This window comes from Ischnura elegans, chromosome 9 (assembly GCF_921293095.1).
Source record: "Ischnura elegans chromosome 9, ioIscEleg1.1, whole genome shotgun sequence".
Lineage (NCBI taxonomy): Eukaryota > Metazoa > Arthropoda > Insecta > Odonata > Coenagrionidae > Ischnura > Ischnura elegans.
The window spans coordinates 23,952,280-23,977,545 of NC_060254.1; the positions used below are offsets into that span (position 1 = coordinate 23,952,280).

The window sequence follows — 25,266 nt, forward strand, 5'->3', positions numbered from 1 at the left end:
AAGCTAGAAGGAGAGATTCCAGCAGTCATAAAGATAGAAAAAGTAGTTACAGTAATGAGAGAGTACTTTAGTTAGTCATGAAACTAAATCTGATTTTACTTAATAAAATAGGGAAAACATATGCCATTCACTACAGCTGTTTTTATTACCAGATGGCCAGTTTGCAGGCTCATAAGCATATGGTAATTATCATCCTCTAACGAAAAAGAACTTACTACAAATTACTTATCAGGATGGTACCAAAGGCAATGATCAGATGGATTTGATGATAATATTTTCAGTATGACAAGGGAACTGCATCAGCAGTCTGAAGTGCAATGATATGATCACCAGTGCGCTCCATGCGCTAGAAAGTTATACTCAAAGCAGTACCTATGAGTTTTATGGATATCGTCAATTGTACCTAGAAGACTTGTCCTGCGCATGAAACATTGTTGATGTTTTGAAAGGATGGAGAATTTTCAAAGGTGTAATACATGTCTTTAATAAGGTGAGTAAATTTCAAAATCAACATTACGAATAAAAGCATTCAGTCACAAGTAAGGTGTCATAGTAATAGCTGAACTAAGAAATACATGCCTGAAAATTGTCAAATACACAGCATGTAAATTAAAAATAGTGAAATTTGAAAATTCAGAGCATGCTTCAGAGGAAGTTAATCAGAAGTCAGAAAAATGAGATTACTGGGGAACTGATAACCAAGTGTAATTTATAGTTTTTTCAATGATAAATACAAGATATTTAACTAACTATAACAACTCTATTTGACATTTAGTCATATGTACGGAGTTCCTAAGTTACCTCTGATTAGTGCATGACCATTCAGAGATTAAACAACAAGAGAATTAAGATGATAGAAAAGAAAGTCTGGTGAGAATATACAAGATGGAAACTCATATTATGGTAGTCGAAAAAACATCTCATTTTACCAAACAAGTTCAAATCATCAGTACAAAGAAGGTATATAAAAAGAAACTATTTACCATCAAAGAGAAATATTAAATACTGAAAAACCTACTCAATTAATGGAAAATACCTATGATGAAGAAGGTAACGAAGTACAATTAAAAATGGGTCATTCCTTCCTGAAGTGGCCAGTATTCATTAACTACGTTCAAATAAACCCAGGGTATTAGCAAAAGGACAACTTTCAGGAATGCTTTCATATGAAAAAAGAGATATAACTGATGTATTCAGTTATTTGGAAACCTCATCAGGAATTGTCAAACAAAACTTTATTTGGAAGGGTTATCCATATTATCATATTATCCATATACATAGAAAGGCTCAACTATGAATAACCTTTGGTTTCTGGCATAATAAGTTATGTCAGGTTTATAGGACTAGATAGGAGAGGAGACATGCCTAATTAAAAGGATCTAACATAATATGCATATGACATATGCATTGAGTACACAGCCACTCTGCATGACATGTAGCAATCATACACAACTGTAAACAAGGTAGGTATCATACAATGTACATATTTTACTTGCCGCATCTACACCAATTCCTTTTAAACATGCCTTCAGTATTATTTCATTGATAATTTTGTTGAGTAATAATGTAGTAATTATAATCATAGTTATTTTCACCACGGCAATATTTCGATACGGCACGGCAACATTATATCGACCTTAAGCACACAAATATGAGCTCATAACAATTATTTTATCCTCGCAGCATGATGAAATCCGCATCATGTGAGTCTCATAGAAAGTGTCTGACTAGATATTACGAACATTAAAACTTTAATTTTTAACTCAGATGACAAGGAATGCTACCAAAACTTGGAAGAATGGGGATGATAATGAAAATTCTCATCTTCATTATTGCCAAATCAAATTAGTTTCTATGGAGCGACTGACTTGGCTTATGCTTGATTTTCCATGTAAAATCAAATAAGAAATGGCAATTTTTAAAAATCAAATTCATAGTATTCATAATCCCACAGACGTTTCCCTAATTAGGTACATTGCTATTCCAACAAGAAGCTGTGAAATCGTCAAACATAAAAGGCTGGTTCCAATTTTCAAACATATTTTCAGTATACATGTGTTACATGCAGCAAAAAATCACTGCACGCAAGTCTTTTGCAGAGAAAACTATCATTGAAGAGGTTTGAATAGTTATACAAGATATATGAATGTAATTTTCTCACTATGTAAGGGAAAAACATTAACATGATATGTGCCGAAGTTGTGAGAAGTTATAGACCCATTAATCCTTTGATAATTTCCAAAACCCATCATCTTCCTCTTTGCACACAACACCACAAGATTCCTATATTCCAAACTAGATACACATACAACTCATACATTTTCACAAAACAAAATACAGTCAAAACTTCATTTTAATTTAATCTGTTCCATATGTTTGTCCTCACATAATGAAGTTAAATTTGTGGGCATTAGTTATGTGGTTATCAAATTTACACAAAACTGAAGCTATGTATATCAAACCAAATAAATAAACATTTGACGCTGTAGATGCGGCAATTGCTCTTTGAATCTCAAGATATTGACCTTTCTCAAAAGTTGCAGAAGAATTTTGAAAAAGAACCTAAATAAATTTAAAACACTAAGAAGTAAAATTTTGATGATCTTGCTCTTTTGCTTTCCAAGAATACAAAGTGTTAATTGTAGCATATGCACACTGAAATGCTGTACGTTTATAATTATCAATATGCTTTAAAAAAAGGGATATAAGTAAACAGTATATGACATGGGATTATAAATGAAGGTAATCCTCACAGGCCTAATCACAGGGCATATTCTGTTATCTTTTTGATAGCTTTTCTGCAATACAGTAATCTTCACCATTGTCAAAATGCTTGACAATTAAATTTCCAAATGCAAATTTCTCCCAAAGACTATTATAAAAGGAAAAAAAGTGTATTTTTCTGAATGAGATTCAATGCAAACCATAACAACATGATCAAAATATAAAATTTACTCTGATGAAGGAAAATTTACTTACTACTTGGGAGTAAGTTAGGGTAACTGAGATACATACATAGTCATAAAATTACTTTCTTTGCTTATCAAAAGCATGGATGCACATCAATGGAATACTAAGGCAGGCTATCACCTTCTACGAAAAAAGTGAGGAAATGACATGAATAGGTAAAACTAAAGTTGAAACTATAATCTGGCATGCCACCATTCATGGCCAGTAATATGGCTTTCAATTACGTAAAATAAAATGAATGTAGTATGCTGGTATTCAAGTAAACACTATACTGTAGTATTCTCTGCTTACATGTTCTACAGGGTAATAAAAATTTACATGGGAAAGAAGAGCTACAGAGGTTACTAAACAAACAATACTAAATTCTGTCATCAAATTAATGAAACAGCCTGAGCAGTCTCCATACCTTTCAGTTTTTTCTTAGGCACTGAAAGAAAAAGTTCTGTGATAAATTTACAAGGATAGTTCTTAGCAGTTTTGAATGGACTGATTATATTGTGAAAACTGTCTTATGTAATGAGCTGGTGTAATGATATCAAAAGGTCACAATCTTTTCATGAATGTGAAAGTTTTGATTGGCATATAGTACGTCTTTTTTGCATTCCAACCATTTATCTACACAGTCCATCGAAAAAGAGGAAAGTGTACACACGTAGAAGTAATAACTTTTAGAAATACTATAGATTAGGAAAAGATTGTACAAGTGCATGCTCAAATTACAATTAGTATAACTTTTACACTGATAACAACAAATTTATTATAGCATTACATTCATAAAGAGGATTTTTTCATAGGGTTATTAACCACTCTATAAAAAAATTTAAACGTCATTTCAAACAAAACACCACAGGGAATCCTGACAATTGATAAAATATGGAATTGAAAAACATAAATTCATATTACACTGTAAATTACTCATAGGCGAAAATTATTTATCAAAGTTATATCTGTCAATATGAAATTCTGGCTGAAAACTAATAAAAAAACATCATATGTTGTACTAGATGAATCAATTTGGTCTATAAATAATAAAAAAAGAACTTTAATCAATCAGCCAAAAGTGAATTTCTTTAACAATACACATTAATAAAACCAGAATTTGAATTGACAGATAAATCAAATAACAATTATGTCATACGTACTATTTTCAATAGTAATGGAGATAATTTTTGGAACTTAAAGCATGCTCTATTTGGAATAAACTCACTAAAAAGATAGTTTAGAATAGAGGTAATTCCAACTTCAACAAAGGAACATCAAGAAAAAGGGAAAATTTTTAATAAAACCAGATGAAAAGACTGGCTTAAATGAATGCAACGCTAAGAATAACATTATAAGTCGAGTAAAAAACTCTCAATAGAATTTTCCAACCAACATACACAAAGTTACATCTCGAGAAATAATGTACGTTTCAAGGAGTTTGAAATATATTTTTCACGATTCTAGGCTATTCTAAATAATTTCAATCAGTAAAGTTACTGAGTCGATTACAAAAAGACCAAAAACATATACTCTAGTTCACCAACTGGAAAAAAACAATTGGTTAAAAAACATGCCGATATTTCCAAAAACAACCTCCTCATGTTAACATCAAAGAAGACCTAATGGAATTGGTAAAACGGGTAAAAAGATTTCAGAAGATATATAAGGTGCATGATATTTTTTAATGCGTGAGACAACATTGAGATAAAGAAAATTATAGTATTAAAAGTATAGATACTATCTAATGGGCTGAGAAAAACTAGTGAAATATTGAGTCATGTGTTCTTCATTTAGTGTTTTAGAGTACAAGTGTTATGTGGTAGTATCCTCTCCGATTGGCTGTCGTTTGGGGTTCCTCTGATGGGAAAAGGAAGAACACAAATGGAATTCAGTCAACTAACCATCATCTCCCTCCTCTTCGTTCTCCTCCTCCTCAGTATCAGTACTTTTACTTTTTCCGAGGTTTTTCAATTTTTTTCTCTTCGCAGCTGCCCTCCGCCGGGCTGTTTGGAAAAAAATATCACACATTTCAGATTAAACAAGATCAAAATAAATAAACATTAATCAATTACAGAGTAATTATTATTAAATTTTTATTAAATTATACACATAATTGTTAATTTACAGGGTGTAAATTAATTTTTACGGCAACATGGCAATTATCAAAGGGTCACATTAGCTGGAATGATGTCTAATATTTCAACATGAAAAAGAATGGTGGGTATATCAAAATAAGATGAATATAAATGTATTGTTGTGAAGCACAGAATGGTTGCTTATTATTCAAGAGTTTTCAAGTGAAGTTCTAAGCCCTATGGATGACAAAATTTGTTGAAATGTAGGAGAGCTACCTGAAATTCTCAAGTATACTGTGTGCTTTACAGGTTTTTTTATGCAAAAATATTTAAGTTATTTGGCACTCTCTTTACATAAGATGAAGAGGTGCACATATTACAAAAGTACATATAAACTAATAAAAAATACCTGTAAGCATTGATATATTTAATAAATGAAATGATAATATTTCTTGCAAATTTCAATGGCTCCGAGAATATGAATCTCACTAGTCAAGGTTCTACGGGTGTCCTGTGTGTACAACACATATGAGTGAGTGTTATAGTTAAAATTTTGGAGACATACATAGAACAGCCAATCGTTGACCTGCATCTTAAACTGAGTGTGGGTTATACTTGGGAAATAAGGATGAATGCAAACTCTTTTCACCAAATCTCATGATTTCATTACATTTCAATGCCAACATTTATTTAACGAATCATATTCATTCCATAGGCAGCAATGAAGCCAAATTTACCAATATGAAAAATAACGATAGGTATATTAGGATGAATGCCACAGTAGTGATATTCTGCAAATAAAAGTACACAAATGCATTGCTAAGAAAAATGCACTAAGTTGAATAGTATTGGAGCCCATGTGGACACTGGGCTATGTTGAGGCAGAAGAAGGATCAAAGAATATTTGTGGTTAAAAGTAGGTCTAACTCTCTCATGGAGAGTCTATTAGATATAAATTTTGTTACAATTTCAAAGCTTAAGTATTGTCATCACTTCAAACTCAGGTATCTCTACATTTTCCAGAGATGGTAATTTATTAATAATTTACATCTCCTGAAAATATGAGAATTGACAACTCTTGTAACCATATCTGTTTGACTATACCTCCTATAAGCATGAACATATCTTTAGCACTGGTCTAATATAAACATAATTATGGCCCGTAAAGCATTTCCCCCCAGTATTTACCTATGAACTTAAATAATGTTACCTTCAATTATGTGCATTTTCTCCTCCTCTGTCGTCCTTTCTTCGGCTAATATCACTTCCTCTGAAAACAGATTTTAAATTGCATGTTAATTTGAGGACAACATGTGAAAATCAGGAAAAATAATTATCACAGCAGACTAGAGAAGATAAGTGCTTTGTCATGTGATCACTTTTACGTAATACAAAGTACAACTTACACAACTGGGACTGATATACACTACAAGATAGAAGCCATTCAACCACATATAATTCTTGCACAGCATGCAAACAGGCAACTTACTGGTTTCTTCATCTTTTGGGTGCAAGAGATCATGCCACTCATGCAGTACACAACAGCAAGGGAGTGTCTACTGTCCCAACATGTTTATATACAAGAAAAGGTCTCCTCATACCTTTCTTAGAATGAAATGACATCTATTTCTTAATAACTTGACATTCTACTACATAAAACTGATTAATGGAAAACATTTAAAAGTTGGACAAGCACATTTAGTCACTCAGTAAGCATTTTTCTTTCACTTAAATCATTGACCGTTGAAATATTGAGTTATCCATCTAACTCTACCTATTACATGTATTAGCAACTATGTAACTCCAAATTACCAGAGATGTTCAGAAATCAAAAATACAGATAACTCGCTTGAAAAGGACCCAAGTAACATCATCAGTTTAGTATCTGGAATATATTGTCTACAGTATCAAGAAGAAAATGAAGATGAATATCGAAAAAATGAAACCTAAACTAAGAAGGCCATTTACATATTATTAAATTTTCAGCATTAAAAACATAACACATTTAAATGAAGACAAGAATATCAACACGAAACCATTCAACAACACATGAAAAAGGACAGATTGGAGAAAAACTTGTCTACTGTCTTTTATAATGTTCAACAATCAGTTCCTTTGTTGATTTGCGCAAACTATGCAAAACGTGACTTGCACAAACTATGAGAAGTAAAACATTCGTTTTAGGCATAATAACAAATACTTGTGAATAAAAAACTGTAAGCAAAATTGAAGAAGCTTAGTATCAGAAGGACAAAACAGAAACAAGAGGCTTACTCTCCTTAAGCATACAATGATGAGGCATCAAGGCCCCAACAAAGCTTTCCAAAAACACAACAGAAGCTATTGGAAACGAAGTAAAAGAAATGCAAAAATGTAATCCCCGCTCTGTTCCTTCTTACCTGCTTTGCAAATCCACTCAACATAACCATTCAACTCTCTTTCTAACTGCTGCTGCCTTCTAAGTTTTAAAAATGTCTGCCTGTTCTCTACTTTCTCTCTTTCTTTGGCAAATTCTCTGCAAAAGCACAGGCAATGAGGACGGGTGGTTTCAGGTGGAGAGAGAGAGAGTTATAGAGAGAGATATTTAGGACAGAGGAGGGTAGGTTGTATTCATGAGTGCATTGGGTACACTAATAACAATGGTCATAATTTTAACACAGGAGAATTACGGGCTATCCAACCAGTTGCAGGGTCATAGCAAATAGCATTTCACTTTGGTCTAGGAAATGGTCACACTGTGCACTTGGGATTAATCTCTCACGTGAATGATGTCATGAATGCTCAAATCACATACCATCAATGTACCTCTATCTACTTATATATGCACTGTTCTAACTTTTCAATAGGACCAAGCTACAACCAGGGATGGCTTATTTGGGCAAGAAGAAATTAATAGGATAATTTTCCTTCTCGTTCAAGTCATACCATTTCGGCATTGATTGACCAATCAATCACTTTAACACATTCACTGCAGTAGCAGCACAATGACATGTTGCTCTTCTAACTGAAAGGGTAGAATGACATATAAGTTGACATCATTTTACTCCTTAAGTTGTAACTGCGACAACATGATTATGCCTTAAGCTTTGAGCCACAGTGAATGCCATAAAATTAATTGGGAAACTCGCATAATAAATATAGTTGGCTTATTAAAAGATGCACAAAATCCCTAATCCAGGTACTCAGGAAGGTCTCACCAAAAAAGTTTCAAAGTCATCCCTAGGTGTAACAGAAAACAAATAATTCAACTTATTGACTGCAATCATGAACTATATCACCAATTATTGGTCCTGTGATTTGGCATGGCTTTTACAGCATGACAGGAGTGAAATACAGTTCCATTCACTTGGAGATTATTAAACCCTTTGCAAAAAGATCACCAGGTTGGGTCATCATACAGAGATTTGTGAGGGGATTGAAAAACAGCCCAAACCACCAAGGAGAAAATTTGTTACTGCCCGAGAAATTTGATGATTTTTTTCACACCATATTCTGGAGAAGAAAATCATCAATTGTGTCAGGCACAAAATTATATCACTTAAGAGCATATATCTACATAAGAGGCCTCATTTTATTACAAAACTGATGTCAAAAACTACATTTTTTGTGAATAATGGTCACAACCCACGCTTTCATCCAAGACAAATGATTTAAACCCCTAAAATTGCACAATTTACGTATTAAGTTTAATTAAGCGTAAGATTCATAAGAAGCAATGAAAAACAATTTAGGTAATAATAAATTGAAATTCTAGTAAAATCATGCCTTGATGGGAAAAGAAATTCTAAGATTCATTAAAATTTCAACTTCTCAAGTTATATCCAAGCTAATGAGACTCCCTTAATATGTTCTTCCATTTTTTCTTCTGCCCAATAAATTTAACACCGATTAAGAGTGAGGAAAATTTCATTGACTAATAGAGATGAGGCTTCATTACATTTTTCACATATCTTATGATTAGTCTCATTTTGAGTCTATTTTTTAATAACCCTGAAATAAAGGACTCCAGTCCTGAGCAATTTGTAAAGGAGAACAATTATTTCTTATGCATTCAGTAATAGGAGGAAAACATTACCCAAACAGAACCTTTTCCAGGCAATAATACCCTAGTAGCTAGGTAAATTAATTGAGAGTAAAGATTCATGTCATCGTTTAACTTTTAATTCAAATTAAGAAAAAAATTAGCAATAATCAACAATGATCAAAGAAGTTGCAGCAAAAAGCTATGACTACAATAATTCATTATACATGAGGCACCTTATGCAGATCACCAAGTAAATATTTCAACAAATGCAGACATTATTCCACTGATGGTTCAGGTTTGTATTGCAATAGATGAACATCGATCATGACCAAAAGATTTGCAGGGAATATACTGAAAGCCATTGATACACACAGATATTTGAGTGGAACTTTGGTGTGTCAGCATACTCATTTAATTAGTCACTGATGAGGCCAACCTATCAGCAAGTTCTTAAAAAGACACCAGCTGTGATATTTATGAAAGCTTGTTTCAAAATGCCTTCCCATTGATTTCTTTATGATGGACAAATATTTTTCACAAGCTAAATGAATTAAGAAAGGCCTATAACAGAGGCAAATTAAGGATTGTAGGAATTAATATGCAAGAATAAATGATCATTGACTAGAAAAAAATAGATCAATCAGTTTTCTCTAAATATCTTTTTTTTTATTAATTTTGTGTCCGAACCCTAGTTTCTGAAATAAGTTCTCAGATTCAAAAAGATGCTGGTTGGCTTCGCATATGAGTGACAAACATTTTCATTATTTAGATACTACTGTTTAGGTGCAACAATGAACAAATTGCATAATCTACTTGCATATAGATAATAGTAGGGAGAAAAGTGAATTATACGCATGAATGAATGAAATAGGCCGTAAGAAATTTTGCTTAACCGTTTCAAAACATCTCATGTTTATGCTTTTCTATAGAAAATATATATGTATATACATACACAGATATTGTTTAAGATCTATGCTTGTGAAGATTGATTGGAAACAGCTCATGACATTCAATTTCTTTGAAAAGAAAGAAATCAATTTTAGGAAACAGCTATTTAATGAAACAAACTTCCATGGGGGATAAGGTCATTTCTTCTACACTTCTCCACCAACTAGCCGATCAGCATTAACCTGGCATGGAATTCTGAGGAACTTATGTACATGTGATGAGCTGTTTGGGGAAAGAATGGATATTAAGCACACTATATAATATCTAGCTAGACAAGAAAAGGAAGTCTGGTGGAAGTACAGAGGTGGGGAAAGCAGGAAAGTACAGGTGTACTTCAGAAGAGGTACCATTTTCTAGCAATCAGGGAAAATGCTTATCTTTCCTTTCCTTAGATAATCACGCATTCCAGTAAATATATCTAGCAAGCTGTAATGCTTTATCAACTATATATGTGTGTGTTATGTGTACAAACACAGCAAAATTTAAATACAGCAAACTGTCTTGAAAAATCAGATGACGTTCATATAGTACGATGCATTAAGGTAACTAAGGAAAAGATTTTTCTCAATATAAATAAAATAGATAAAAATACATGGCATTAAGAATGAAAGAAATGCAATAAATATTAAATGCTACGTTTTACAGGGATAAATTCAACGACTGCCTCTAAAAATCGGTTGAATAAGTAAAAAGATAGGTATTGTAGTTAATTGCTGTAAATGAGTTTTACTGTGTAGTGTTTCACAGATAAAATGTCTAATCCAATGACTTGTGCTTTGTGAAAGGCGAACCATTGATGACAAAATGAGGAAAATAAAAGGAACACTGAGGTATCTCTGTCTACAGAGGATAATAGGACCATCTAAAGTATTACGAGATCATTTATGCAAATTATTACAGTTTTCTTTTATTTCTGAAGCAAGTTGGTCTCTTTGTTTCAAATACCTGCTTGACATATCCAATGCAAGTAAGCATTAAAAGCGTCAGTAAACTGCTTTTTCACTCGAGCTCTGTTAAACTTTTCTCGCCTTTCCACCCTTGCCCTCTCATTGGAGAATTCTCTGTAAACATTTTGGGAGTCAGATGAAGGGAGACAAAGAGATGGAGTGAGGAATGGGGGAAAAAATATAATGAAATAGCAGAATCATTATATGTCTCAAAACAATTCATACATGTAGCACTTTTTCCTTGTCAAATGGCGATCAACAATTCAGGCCTACTGATAACTCAGTGAAAAGTAATGCCAAAACACCAGGAGTTTTAATTTACTGAGATAAAAGCAAAAAATTGAGGCTAAAACATTGACAATTGTTTGGCATGCAGAGTCGTGTATTTAAATGAACATCAGCCTAAATATATTTAGGGAAAATATGAGCATTTGAACAGGAACACATATGAAAAAATTAAGCACAATATAAATTAAACTGAAGTAGATAAAATTCTCAAAATATGTGTATCAAGGAAAACTACATATACATATTACCAGATGATTGTGAGCCAAAGAAATTGAATTCAAAATTTGTTCATGAACATGTATATTTTTTGCTTGTCATGGCTGATTTTGTTTTGTGTGTACTCAAATATGTATCTTTAAGCAGAGCACTATAATATTGCAGAAATGAACACAAAAAAATTATGATATCCTGCAGCTTCATGGTCGATAAACCTTACCTAAAAGTTGTCTCAAAACATACAAATTCTCCAAAATGAGAGGGAAAGCTGCAATTATTTGCAATACTGAACGATTATTTTAGTAAATGTGGCAAAGATGGAAAGAAAATCCAGCACAATTTCCACCAAATTCTTCCTTAAACCTATCCCTATTCCATTTGGAAAAGCAAAAATAAAATAAAACATGAGAAATAATAGAAGATGCAGTAAACCTTTTAGCTGAGCTAAAATATCTGAGACAGCTAGACCATAAACTTCCAACAAGACTGAAAAATAAAATGATGGAACCCAGCCCACTTTTAAGCAGGGTCAGGAGAAAATGCATTTAATCTTCCTTTGTCTTGCCGTTTATGTATGAGGGCAAAGAAATTTTCCAGGCCAAACGATGGAAGTCCAAATTAGTAAGGTTAAAATTTCAATCATGGTAATTCCAGAAGACCATAACAGAAGTAAGCTCTCTCAAGGTATTTCCAAATGATCCTATGACAAATTAAATTTTCCTTGGAACTTAAAAGTGGGAAACATGTGTTTTAATAATAACTAACAGTACTTGAAATTATAAAAAGCAGATATTCAGATTATTATGCAGCATCCTTGGGTGGAAAATAAGCTATAATTAGAAGATAAAATCATCAGCACTCCATAACATACATATCTATATGAGGCAAAGAGTCAAGGGATTTGATTCCAACTGTCAGACAAATTCACTTTTCCTTGAAAGTCTAGAAGGGCAAAAGATCACCTCTGAATTGAACATAATTGACATTAACTGGATGCAAAATAGGCTTTCGATGAGAACTGGAGTAACGATTTGTAGCGAATATAAATGGAAAGTGAAAACTCATAGGAATAGGAGGATTTGCTCCACAGTATGATGGAGAGAACCATTTAAAGAAAGATTCCTCAAGAGGAAAATTGAGAATTAAATAGGGAGTTAAAGCAAACTTCCTCCACACAGAATAAAAGGGAAAGTACCAGAACATGATAAAGGTTGAGGTGAATGTGTAGAGGAAAGACTCAAACACCTTGTATTGTAAGAACAATAATTGGAACGAAGGAGAACGAGGTCATGCACACAAAGGAGAGTGAATGAAGATGGTAACAGGATTCTCCAGAGGATAATAAATCAAAGCAGACACTCAAAAAATGTTGAGGAGAAGCTTTGGAAAGGTAGCATATGGGTCTTCATGACTTAGAGGACAAAGGATCACAGCTAAAAGAAAGTTAAGAGTACAAAAGAGATCCTCCTGCAGAAGCCTCTCCACAAGAAAAAGCTGTCTCACCACAGCTAAACGGTTATGCTTCATCTTATCTCATCAAATAATTCCTCATCATATGAAACACTTTTTAAAAAACTGAGGCACCAGACCCAGACTAAGTTCTGATATACCAAAATTACTCCATACTTTTTCCAAAATAATGAGTGAAAACTTAAATTCAGCCACGTCAAATACTGCAAGGAGACAACCTGTAGGAATTAGAAATAGTTTTTAGTATCAAATGACCAGCTTCTCATCATGGAATGATAGAATCTGCAACTAAATGAAGCAAGGTTATTGAGAAATTTTTTTATAACACATAAGGAGGTCTCACATTAATTTTCTTACATACTACCTCACCCAATATTCTTCCACTTAGTTTAGTATTTAAGTTTTCAGATGCTTGTTTGAATATGTATGCAAATGTTTCTCTCATGTGAATGATACATGCAAGAAAAATATCAAACTGTGAAACACTATTATGGGCCTTACAGCCATGACCCGTACTTATTAAATAAAAAGTACTAGGCATATTAAAATATAATTTTTCGATGTTTTTAAAAGTTACACTGAGGCAAATTTGTAACCCAACAATTGTTAAATGAGAGCTGATTGAACAAATGCTATACTTTACTTTTAGGCTTGATAAATGGAGTGGCATGCAGAAGGAAGTAAGAAATGAACCAACTTACCCGCTAAGAACACCAAGAACTAAGTTGAGCATAAAAAAGGAACCCAGAACAATGAGAGGTACAAAATAGATCCAGTTGAAGGTGCTTCCCAGGGCATCATTTGTCTGGAATGAAATAGTTATTCAAAATGAGAGAGAAAATTATAGCAAATGACAAATATACATATAATGAATCATATTTTTACGGTATGCGAAGTCTTAGTTTTGGGACCCAATGCAGTGGGGCTTAGGCCATACCCACGAAATTTGGAAGCAGGTATCTGGACCCCTTGTCTTATATTACCCCTCTAGGTGGCCGACCCATGGTCATACAATTGTTTATTCAGTCATTTTGCAAAACAAATATTTATTGCTTTCTCAAAAAATATAAAATAAGAATTGAATGAGGAACTTGCATGGGTCGTAGATTGCCCTAAAAACTATTTTGAATAAGTCAAATGGATACATAAGCTCGCGAAAATACCTTCAGTTTCTCCATTCAACATCAAAAGAAATAAAAAAATTGCATTTAAAATCGAGAAAAATTTCTCTGAGCCGACCACTGCGCGAAGACACCCGAGCGTTGCCGAGGCCAGGCGTGACGTCATAGGTGCCTAAACAACCGTAGGGAGTAGGGAAATACGCTGAGCGCATGGTGTAAAATTTGTTTTGAGGGAGTATTTAGCCGCTCATCGTCACTTTATTTTGTTCTGTTATTCTTGGGCAAGTTTTCCTATTGCTATTGTGCCTAGATTATTACTTGGGATATTAATAATGCGGCATCGGGATGATGAAGTACAAGCGTTTCACTTCGTATGTTTTAGTGATAAGAAAAATGGATGATAACGTTGCCACTCGTTCGAATAGTACACCTGAAATTCATCTACATCTACATAATACCCCGCAAGCCGCCTAAAAGGCGTGTGGCATGGGGTGTTAGGACACCAGCCTTTTTTTAGGACACCAAAAATTGATGCCACGACCCTCATGGAATTTGTTAAGACAAATTATTGCTATACGTCGGCGGCAAATCGAGTTGTAAAAGAAACGTGTAATACTGGAGGATAACGATCGTAAGCTGTGCTGTTGACATTAGAGTAAGCTGTGCTGTTGAATTTGGCAACACCGAATTAACGGAGAAGGTAGTCCTATCCGTCCTACGGTACGAATTCACAGCAAAACAGTCTGCACACAATCCACATGTGAGATCGCGAATCGGTTCCGCTGCCAACACACACACAAGCTATAACCTATTTCAATAATATAGGTAAATCCATAATCAATATACTGGCATATACCATAAAAATATAGTGGGAAATAGGCAAATACTCTTATCAAAAACTGGATGTCACTGTCACATTCTTATATTCATCATGTACAACTTACAATAACAGAACTCGTTATGATGAAAACAACTATTTATTCACTGATTTAAACCCTTAAATTAGCCCACACAAGTGACACAGGTGACTTTTCTCACTACTATTCGTTGAAATAATGGAATAACAAACTTCACTCACAGTTTTTATTTCAATAGCGTGATCGTGAAATGTCATATCTACGATGAACAACAGAGATTAGCACGCCACTGACAATTTTTACACTACTGTTAGACATTTATCGATAGCGTAATAGCACTTTTTACAGTTCAATCACGATGGAACACTGATAACTCTTGGCCGATATTTTTCAACCTTGTCAAACTTTGTGCATTACAACCACTGGCACTGTGATTATTAGTAGTAGCTTAACGGGAGATGTCACGTTGAAAATAACACTATTTTGGCACAAAAATGTTCCTAGATGTCTCCAATCAGCGAGCAAAAGTTGCATTGACTGGAATTCACCTCATAATACAAGCACATACAGTCCTAAACGACGAATTCTCCGGTACCTACGAATAAACGGATGAAGTTATTGTATATAAAAGCTAAGCGGACATTAGTAAACATCAAAATCGTTCTAATTACATACTTAAATGAATTATATGCCGTCGATAACATCAACTTACAATTAACGTATCCCCCTTCCAATGGCCGTGGCTCAGACTCCTACAACGATGTTATTTAGGTATTATAAAATTTTTGGTTTAACTGCTCCAGTTTTATATTTTATGCCCTTACTCAGATATTAATATTATAAATAATGCAAAATATGAGGGCTTTCAATCCTCTATCGTCAGATATTTATCTTTAAATATAAAATAATCAACACGTCTAACAAACGAAGCTCTCACAACTGCTGGCAACTATTACAAACAATCACAACAATAGCTTCGCGTGATGTTTAGGCACCTTTGACGTCATCGAGGCTTCGTCGGCAGTGGCTTGGGGGGTGAGGGAGTTTTTCCCGCGCTTTAAAATTCGTTATATTTATCATTAAATATCTCGCGAAGGAAAACTCAGATTTACATGCGGTTTTCTTTGATGTATTCAGAAAATAATTTTCTGTCCACCTGTGAAATAAAAAAAATTCATGCAAGTTCCCCATTATTTGTCTTTAGAGCAGGGTTTACAATTTTTATGCAAATTTCTACCATAAATATTACCTTACATCGCAATTTCAGCATAAACATCAACATGGAAATCATTGATGTTTTAAATCTGTTAATATTGATGGTAGAGCTTCGTTCGAAATTTGACAAAGCAAAGAAAAATAGAGGAATTCAATTCAAAGTCTGCAATTTATGTGTAAGCAACAATTATCCATGTAGCTAATACATATACACAAATAATAAGTTGATCACACTGACATTGACACCAATGGACAGAAAAATCTTACCACCTGGGGGCAAAACAATTTTTCTAGCCTCAAATCGACGCCAAATTGACAATGCTACTGAACCACTTCCCGTCTGCAAAGAACACCAAGTACTCCGACCATCAAGCAAGGTCCATCTTCCCTGCTTGTCAAAACGATTTTTGAAGCCCACTAAGAAAGATATTTTGACCAGCAATTTCAATGACCGGGTTCTACACGCAGTGGAGTAATGAAGCTTTCTGAAGCCATCCTTTCTTCCACAGAAAGCACTTTTGAATGTATTCCTTGGTAGAATATGCCATAATAAAAAAAGCCATTTTCACGTGATTACATATTAAATGAATGAAACATTCAATATATTCAAATCTCTAATCAATATGAATAGCTGGGATGTATGATAAATATGTTTTGTCTCTTGCGGAAAGGACAGGGAAGTTATTTTCTTCTGCTATTCACCATGGAAATGTGTAAGGAATGCCTTGTTTAAGCATGAGATTTTTTTCACTGCTAAATTCTTTGCTTCCCCAAAAAACATGATGAGTTAAAAAAAAATGACCAACTTTGGTGTCATTTGTAGAAAAATAATGAACATAAAAGTGGGCATCAATTCATGACTAAGAAAATTTTTGGCTCCAGGGAGGTAAGATTTTTCTATCTAGGACTGTACTGTAGCATCAATGTAAACACTAATGTTAATAAACCACAAAATAGGATTTTAAAACCATCTTATCAATTGGCATTCATTTGGAATATCTAGTTTCTATTTCTGTTCTCCTAAATTTTCAAAGAAAATTTTGACTTTCATACTAATTTATTGGGGTGATGAAAGTAGTACCTTTAAGCACCTGTTTTACCACAAGTCATGAACTTTTCCAATTTTCCATAGCAATTTGGCAATATTAAGAAGTCATGCTTCATGTCGATCTTAGTTATCAACTACTGCAGAATCTTGGTGAGTGGTCTGAGCCAACTCCTAGGTCATCACAATCATCAAAAATGGGACACTACATTGGCTGTATGGAAGTCATCCAACCTTGCAGCCATATTCAACTTGTACCTTTCAATCTCAGAAAATGGCACATAATTCCCCTGGACACTAGTGTACCGTCTTGCAGATATTTGACATGCTCATTAAACCAGTATGCCGGGCTGGCAACATCCAATTGGCTAAATCCATTTTATAACATTTTAAATTTATTACCAAACTAAATTTGTACCATTTTAAATGAAAGATTTTTCAGTACATAATACATATGATTTTTTTAATCTTTTGAGATACAGATTTGCGACTGATTTATTGTATTATTTATTGTATGAAGTTTTGGGTATGCAACATACTTTAATAGAAAAAGAAGACAAAGACAAGTAATTAAATAAGAACGACTACAACTCAAACATAACGTAGCCAGATTGAGAGAATAAGAGCGACAATATTTATTTCCTAAATTAATTCTTTAAAACATATTAAGGTTCATTGTATAGGTTTATTGCATAAAATCTGGGGCTTTAAATAAACCAGCAATGTCAGGATTATATTTGTGACTTATTACTGAGATTACAATGCATAAGCAATGTTGAAAATGATATGAACTCTTTGTCCACAGAACCTGTGTGCACATCAAACTAAACTCACAAAAACTTCTCTATTAGGTTAATTTCCATTAATTTTTTTAACCATTGTACACTAAAGATTCCCCTCTTGTGCTGGACGATCCGCCAAGAGTACAACACACTGTGAATCATTTTCCTTCTCCAGCATGAGAGGGGAAATATTACCTATTATTAGCAAACGAAATATAAGAGGAATTTTACAAAAAAATTATTTTAGCAATCAATGGTCCGCATAAGCTTCAAGCGGAAAGCTTTATACAACATGCAGGTATGATATCAACTCTGATGAATGAAGGACAGATTAAAAATTGCTCCTACCCAGTACAAAATGGCCGTCCACCCTTCCATGGTGATGCACTGGAATACTGTGAGCATGGCGAAGCCTATATTGTCGAAGGAGGTGATTCCAAAATTAGGGCCCTCCCAGTCCTCCAGACATGTCGACAGGCTGGAGTTACACACATAGCTTCCCGGCGGAGCTTCTGTGTTATTGTCGGTGTTACAGGGTGTGGCCAATTCCCCCTCACGAACGATTTTATCTGAAATCACCACATTTAATTAGTGCATGATGAAAATTTCACATGGGCATTGCACTAAAATATCTACAGATTACTGCTCAGTCATGAATGAACTCTGGCATGGAAGCAAATATGAGAAATGGATTGTTGATTACTGTCATCAACTTTACAATTAACGATTTGAAAAACTATGGATTAAACACAGCAAATGAGCATTTACACACATTGATGCTTTAATTTTTTTTATTATGACATGCTGCTTGTGAATGCTGGTAAGGGAAGATGAACTGGTAACCTCATGATTGCTTCCAATTGTGATGAGTTTAGGAAAATAAAGAGGAATGTACCAATGTGTAAATTAATGGAAATAGGGAGGATGAATGGAGGAGTGATAAACTACAGAGGTAAACAGATTAATAAAAAATAAATTTTTTGGAAAATACTAATCATTACAATAACAATAGTTTTGCGATACCTCCCTTTGCAAGAATTTTCCTCAACTTACCAGAAGGAAATCTTAGAAGACAGTTCTGTCCAGAAGAGGATTTTACTTTTGTCATTATTACGCAGTTTATGAAAACATTATTAGATATAACATACAGACATTAACAGTGCCGGATCAATACACTAAGTAATAACTTTAATACCTTGACATTGATACCTAAAAGCCTTAAGGTCTATTGGCATCCGACACAGAGGAACCATGATGAATCCCAAGCAACCAGGATTATATAGTTACTTTCCACGAAATTTAAAATTACCTACTAGTTAATGCACTTGAATATAATGTATTGTGCTTCTAAAGCTACAATTTTTACAAGCATTATTTAGGTTTTCATGCACATGATTTGCATTCTCCAAAGGATTCCCTAATGATACAAGATTACAGTTATTGAATATATCTTCTTCTGATTACCCAAAATTTTGGACGAAGAATATCGGGACAGTAGTACAGTCAAATTAGATGTTATATTCAGAAAAAAAACCAGAAGATTATTAATAATAGTTAAATTTAAGAAAAATAATGATAAAGAGTGAATATTACAAATAGAATTCATCGGCAGTAGTAGTAGTAGCACTTTTACATATGTGCCATATTTTATACAAAGCTACATTTATAACCTTAAACAGTACTTATAAGAGTAATATGCGAAGGACCGTATGCAAGTTTTGAGTTTATCCTACCATTAGAGAATAGGCCTGTTTGATAGAAGAATATGATTACACACACTTAAGTTTTTGGTTCATTACTGACGATTTCTATTCACTCATTGACATTAAAAAAATGTGTTTGAGCAGTACCTGATATTTAAAAAAATCTGTGAAAATTCATTGGTACTTCAGGTTAATTTACTTACCTCATGGAGGAACATGAATACAGTCTATATATTTTTTGGGTCATTACTTAAGATCCAATGAAAACGCTTTGGTACAGCATCTGGCGTTACATACAATCCATGAAAATTAATTGGTATCTCAGGTTACTTTACTTACCTCAATGAGGAACATAAAAATGGTCTCTGAATTTCTTGGGTCACCACTTAAAATTACACTTAACTCATTAGAATTGACAAAGTGTACATACAGTGCCTGGAGATTCATACAATCGGCGAAAATTCATTGATACCTTAGGTTAATTTTACTAATGAAAAGTTATGGCGACAGCCTACATTGCCATATTGATAATCCGGCACTGGTTACATTTAAAGTTGCGCTAGTACTCACTCAGATCTTCTAAACTGTAGCACGTTTTATGCAGGGCACCAGCATAAAACTCAAGGCCTATGATGGCAAATATAACTATGGCAAAGAGCACTAGGAGTCCAATCTGCAGCAAGGGTGCCATGGCTTTTATAATGGACTTGAGCACCACCTGCAGACCTATACGTCGGAAAGTGAAAGAATAAAACAAGGAGACAAACAGGATACTAAAAGATTTCCCAGCTAATTAATATGAATTCTTTTGAAAGAAATTTGTAGCTCTCACAAGAGAAAGACTACAGTGAAGTTAATCTACCATGAAGTGAAGTTAATTTTGATTGTTGATCTACATCATTGGCGTAAGCATGAAAAAAGATGAACATGACAGTGAGTAAGGCCAGTCATAGGCATTTAGTTAGCAATCATTCCTTTTCAGACATGACAAAACTGCGTGAAATGCTTAAAATTCTACTCCATACAAATGCAGGAATAAAAATGCCAAAAACAGACATGAGGGGAGTATGATTTCAATTTATTGAAGCTCCCCTGGCCCACGCCACAGAATAAGATGACTGCTCAGAGGCATTGCAATTAAATTTAATTAATTCCAGTGCAATACTAAAAGTTATGTACTTAATAATAAGAAGATGAAAATATATATATATATACGAAATAAACTACATTCTGTAACTTGCAATTCTTTCTAAACTCCACCTGAGCTTAAAGCATACAGGTAAGATAGTATAACTTTTAAATCAACTATCATCAACTACTGAAAAAATCAGGAAGCTAAAGGACATGCATTACATCTGCCTGTAGCCACTGATTACAAAGGAAAAATTAATTTTCCATCAAGGAATTTATTTTTATTTCTTTAATCCGAGTTGCTTTTAAATGGCCTTCGGTTGAAAAGGGTTGTCCAGAGTTGAATACAAAAAATACCAAAATTTGAAAATTAATCTTATGTACAAATCAATCATTATGTTTAATGCATCCTTTTATCAAGAGAAGGGATTCATATTGACTGAATAGTATATAGGTATATATACTTCCTATAAGTGATCGATACTATGTGTTCACAATGTGATAAAATTATAAGAGTAACTAAACTCCTTTTCACTTCAAATTCTACTTTTTTATCTACTGTTTTCTCACCCCAAGGGATATTTCTTCTGGCCAAATTAATTACTGCATAATTTTACAGGTAAACTATACAGGAAAGCAAAATCAAAGAACTGAAAGCTCAACAGTACTTGAGCATGGATATGTTTAAATCATGCCTAAAAGGTCAGATACTGTATATACTGAGTAATCTGCAACACTAATTACATCTAACACAAAAAAGCAAAAAATGGACAAACATAATGATAGATTTGTACATATATAAAGTCACAAACAAGCCATTAGTTACTTCAAATTGGGTATACAACATCCACTCAAACAAGCAAAGAGCCTCTATCCGCACATAATGATTGTTGAAAATACAAAATGGGCGTTTATTTTTTTTTTTGGAAAAAAAGTAACGCCAGCCGAGTTAATAATTTCCTTATCAGCAGTTCCTGTTTTGACTACGTCAAAACAAGACAGACAATAGAGAAAGAGAGGGAATTGGGAGGCCATTTAGTATTTAATAAAGAGTAGAATTTAGTTTTTTTCAATGTGCTTTCAACAATGACTTAATTTTTTTTTAAACAAAGCAGAAAAGCACACGAGGGCATGAACTTGCCATTATTTTTATTGTCAAGAGGGAGCATTAAGAGGGGTCTTTTGAGTACATGATCATCAGCCGAGACTGGGAAGGAGGAGGATGGGGGCTCCTTCAAGGCAAATCATTAGCATTCGGTCTGGTAAGACGGCCAATAGGACGGCCGTTAAGACTGTCAAAATCTACAGCTCACTATTTCAATCAACCAGTGTCTGTAAGGCCATTCACAAACAGGGGGTGGAAAGCTAGTTAAATGCAGGTCCACCGTAGCAACACTAAAAAAATATAGTCAGCTGGCATTCAGAAGTAAATTAGTCGAAAGGTTACCCAAATTAGGTGAGGACATTTCGACACAGGATAATATATATAATATATATAAGATTGATGGTTAGCCATTAGTCACATACAAGTGCTAAAAACAGCGAAATCACACCCTATCCCATTTTGATTTACACCACTGAGATGCAAACATGGGAAGGCATACTTTAAAATATATAAAAAAAAAATATGGGAGTCTTCACCAGTTACGCGGGCACAACATACGAGCGATTTAATTTTTATGCCACGGCATCTAAATGGAATGACGAAGAAACATTTTTACTTTCTCAGCCCTGACATAAATACGTCAGCACTGCTTACATGTCCCCAGGACGAAAATTCTCCAGATATAAAAAACTGCGTATATGGTTTTACACTGGCCTTCAGAGTTCTTAGTGAAATGATTCCGACATGCTATGGACGGCAAGACTGAAAGTAGAAGTTGAACTTGAACTTACAACCATGAAAGAACACTTAATTCTTGGAGTTTTAAGCAAGTGGATCACTTATGTTCGCAGGATTATTCCATCAAATGCAGGCTGGGTCCGTACGAACTTGAGGAGAGCTCCTAGATCATCTTCCATCCTATGCTGATATCCCCACGAAAACAATGAGAACAACCCTTGCATAGGCTATGCAAAAGTTAGATGGTGTTCACATTGATTTCGTTATCCACGGGAGCGAGAAAATCAATCGGACTAATCACTGAAGAGTAGGGGATCTGGAGGAGTGGGGTAATGCAAAATTGTGCGCCAACAGAAAAAAGGTTGAATTTCACTTGCTTATAACCTTTATAAAATATATTTGAAGGAAAATAAAATATAAAAAAACACGTATGGTCAGGCTGATGATCATATGAAATAACAACAAAAGAGTGACAAAGTGCTCCTCTGACCTTAAAACTTAAAGGAATGCCAAAGAAGGACACGGGAATAAAGAAAATAAAAGTTAAAAAGTGACACGTGAATATATATATGGACTGAATTAAGCAATCAGGTAAAATAATATATTTATTGGTATTTAAGTGAACAAACACACTGACAGCATAAAAGAGGAATTTGGTAAGGTAAGTGAAGGCCAAAAGTATATATATAAGTATATATACATATTACTTCTCAAATGGAAAGTGAATTCTAATATTGCAATTGCATATATAAAGCATAAAATAAGACTGTGGGGGGAGATAAATTATTTAAAGAGGTATTGAAAGAGGAAGGCAAAGGGTTTGTGGATGGAAAAATTACTTTCTCTTTACTTTTTTCATATCTTTCATCTTATTATCATTTGGCAGCGCTGCGAACTACGAGAAGACGAGGACAGATATATACTTACTGGGAATCCCTGACACGAGTTTGAGGGGCCTAAGAACTCGTATGGCCCTCAATGTTCGCAGATCAACCTCTAAATCATTTTGTGGGAAGAGTGTGATGAACCTGTAAAACACTAGCGTGTAACTACTCCACACACACACAAACAAACACTACTGACTAGACTATTGAATGTGTAGTAGCATTGCTATCTAATTAAAATGGTAATTTACTGTTTGATACTGTAATGATAATAATGGCAATACCACCTCAGTTACCTAAAGATTACGCCTTGTTAAATGAAAAAAAAAACCTTCTCCACTGCCTACGCTTCGTAATTTAACATCTTCCATCGTCAGGGCTATACAAAAAGGTGACACGAAGGCACAGCAAACAACAATCACAAATTAAGGATCAAAAGCACTATTAAACACTTTAATGCCGATTATACCTAGGATATTCTTCTAAATTCGATAAAAACTGTTAATACACTCAAAACGAGGACCATGCACCGTCATGTACATTGTTATACATCAATAAACAGCGACAGCAATCTTAAGTGAACAAGTTAAATAGTTTATTTTGTAATAACAATAAAATACTAGAATTAACTATGTGTACTTTTTAAAAATATGAATTATCACCAATATTTAAATACAAGTATAACAAAATAAAAATGAATAATTTACATTGTCATTTCACAGGTAACATTTATTTATAACTGGTTTTGAGGTTTCCCTCATCAGCTCATGCTGAAGGAACACTTGAAACTGGTTGAGATTGATTTTTAAATGTGACATCACAAAGTTAAAAATATTCATTTTCATGATGAATCATTTTCATAAATTTATGCTATGAACCATTACAAGTATAACAAAAATAAATATAAATATACGCCACAAAATATTTTCATTATTTTCCCACAAAAATTATCAATATAAAAATAACAAATCATAAAACAATGTCCAACATAAATATGACTTTAACGAATGCAATGAAGTATTGGATAGTGCTATAGTTTGAATTTTGAATGGGGTTTGATTGATAATATTGCAATAATTTTACTCACTTTTACTCACAATGCATTTTTTGTTGTCTTATTGCAGAGCTCTAACAATGGAGAAATTAAAGCCCCAAATGTAAGCAGTGGATATTTTTTTTAATTTAATAAGACTTTCACTTGAGATAGCTGAAGTGGTATTAATATCAGAGGTTGAGAAGTATTATACTGTGATTTACAATAATGGTAATGTAATAAAGAGAAGACTGAGACAGACAGATAATAATATAAAATTTCGTAAGCCAACTACTGATAACAGCTAATAACAAATGGCTGGACCTTCGGGATACAGGTGACTTCATGTCTCTGTCTGAAGTAGTATACGATATGGCAGTAATGATGATAATAATAATAATAATGATATCATCCCCAAAGACATACATACTACTTCTAAGCTTAATCAATGTTTCTAATCTAAAATCACTCTGTTCAATATAAAAGTATATTAAAAATAATACTAGCATATTTAAAAACACTACACTATTTTATTTTGTGGTACACAAGACATGCCTCTGATTCCAAAGAATAAGGTTACAAATTCCTGAAAAAGACTAAAAAAAATGGTATCTAATTAATTCAATGCAACGTCACCAAGGAGTTATCAAAATGGTGACACAAAGGAGTTTGGTGGCTGATTTGGTATTAGGGTAAGCAGTAGATATAAAAAAAAATAAATACATACAAAAA

General features: G+C 33.7%; 1 protein-coding gene across 1 annotated transcript in view; it reads right to left on the reverse strand.

Annotated features, from left to right (window-relative positions):
• The window catches only part of LOC124165919 (voltage-dependent calcium channel type A subunit alpha-1-like), a 133,543-nt gene that overhangs the window by 92,913 nt on the left and 15,364 nt on the right, over positions 1 to 25,266 (reverse strand). The window contains exons 4-11 of the mRNA XM_046543453.1: positions 23,545 to 23,645; positions 20,214 to 20,369; positions 18,289 to 18,509; positions 13,622 to 13,725; positions 7,427 to 7,542; positions 6,238 to 6,297; positions 4,854 to 4,955; positions 3,377 to 3,397 (exon numbers count right to left, since the gene is read on the reverse strand). Coding sequence (XP_046399409.1) covers positions 3,377 to 3,397; positions 4,854 to 4,955; positions 6,238 to 6,297; positions 7,427 to 7,542; positions 13,622 to 13,725; positions 18,289 to 18,509; positions 20,214 to 20,369; positions 23,545 to 23,645 — 881 coding nt within the window. The remainder of the gene's footprint in view (positions 1 to 3,376; positions 3,398 to 4,853; positions 4,956 to 6,237; positions 6,298 to 7,426; positions 7,543 to 13,621; positions 13,726 to 18,288; positions 18,510 to 20,213; positions 20,370 to 23,544; positions 23,646 to 25,266) is intronic.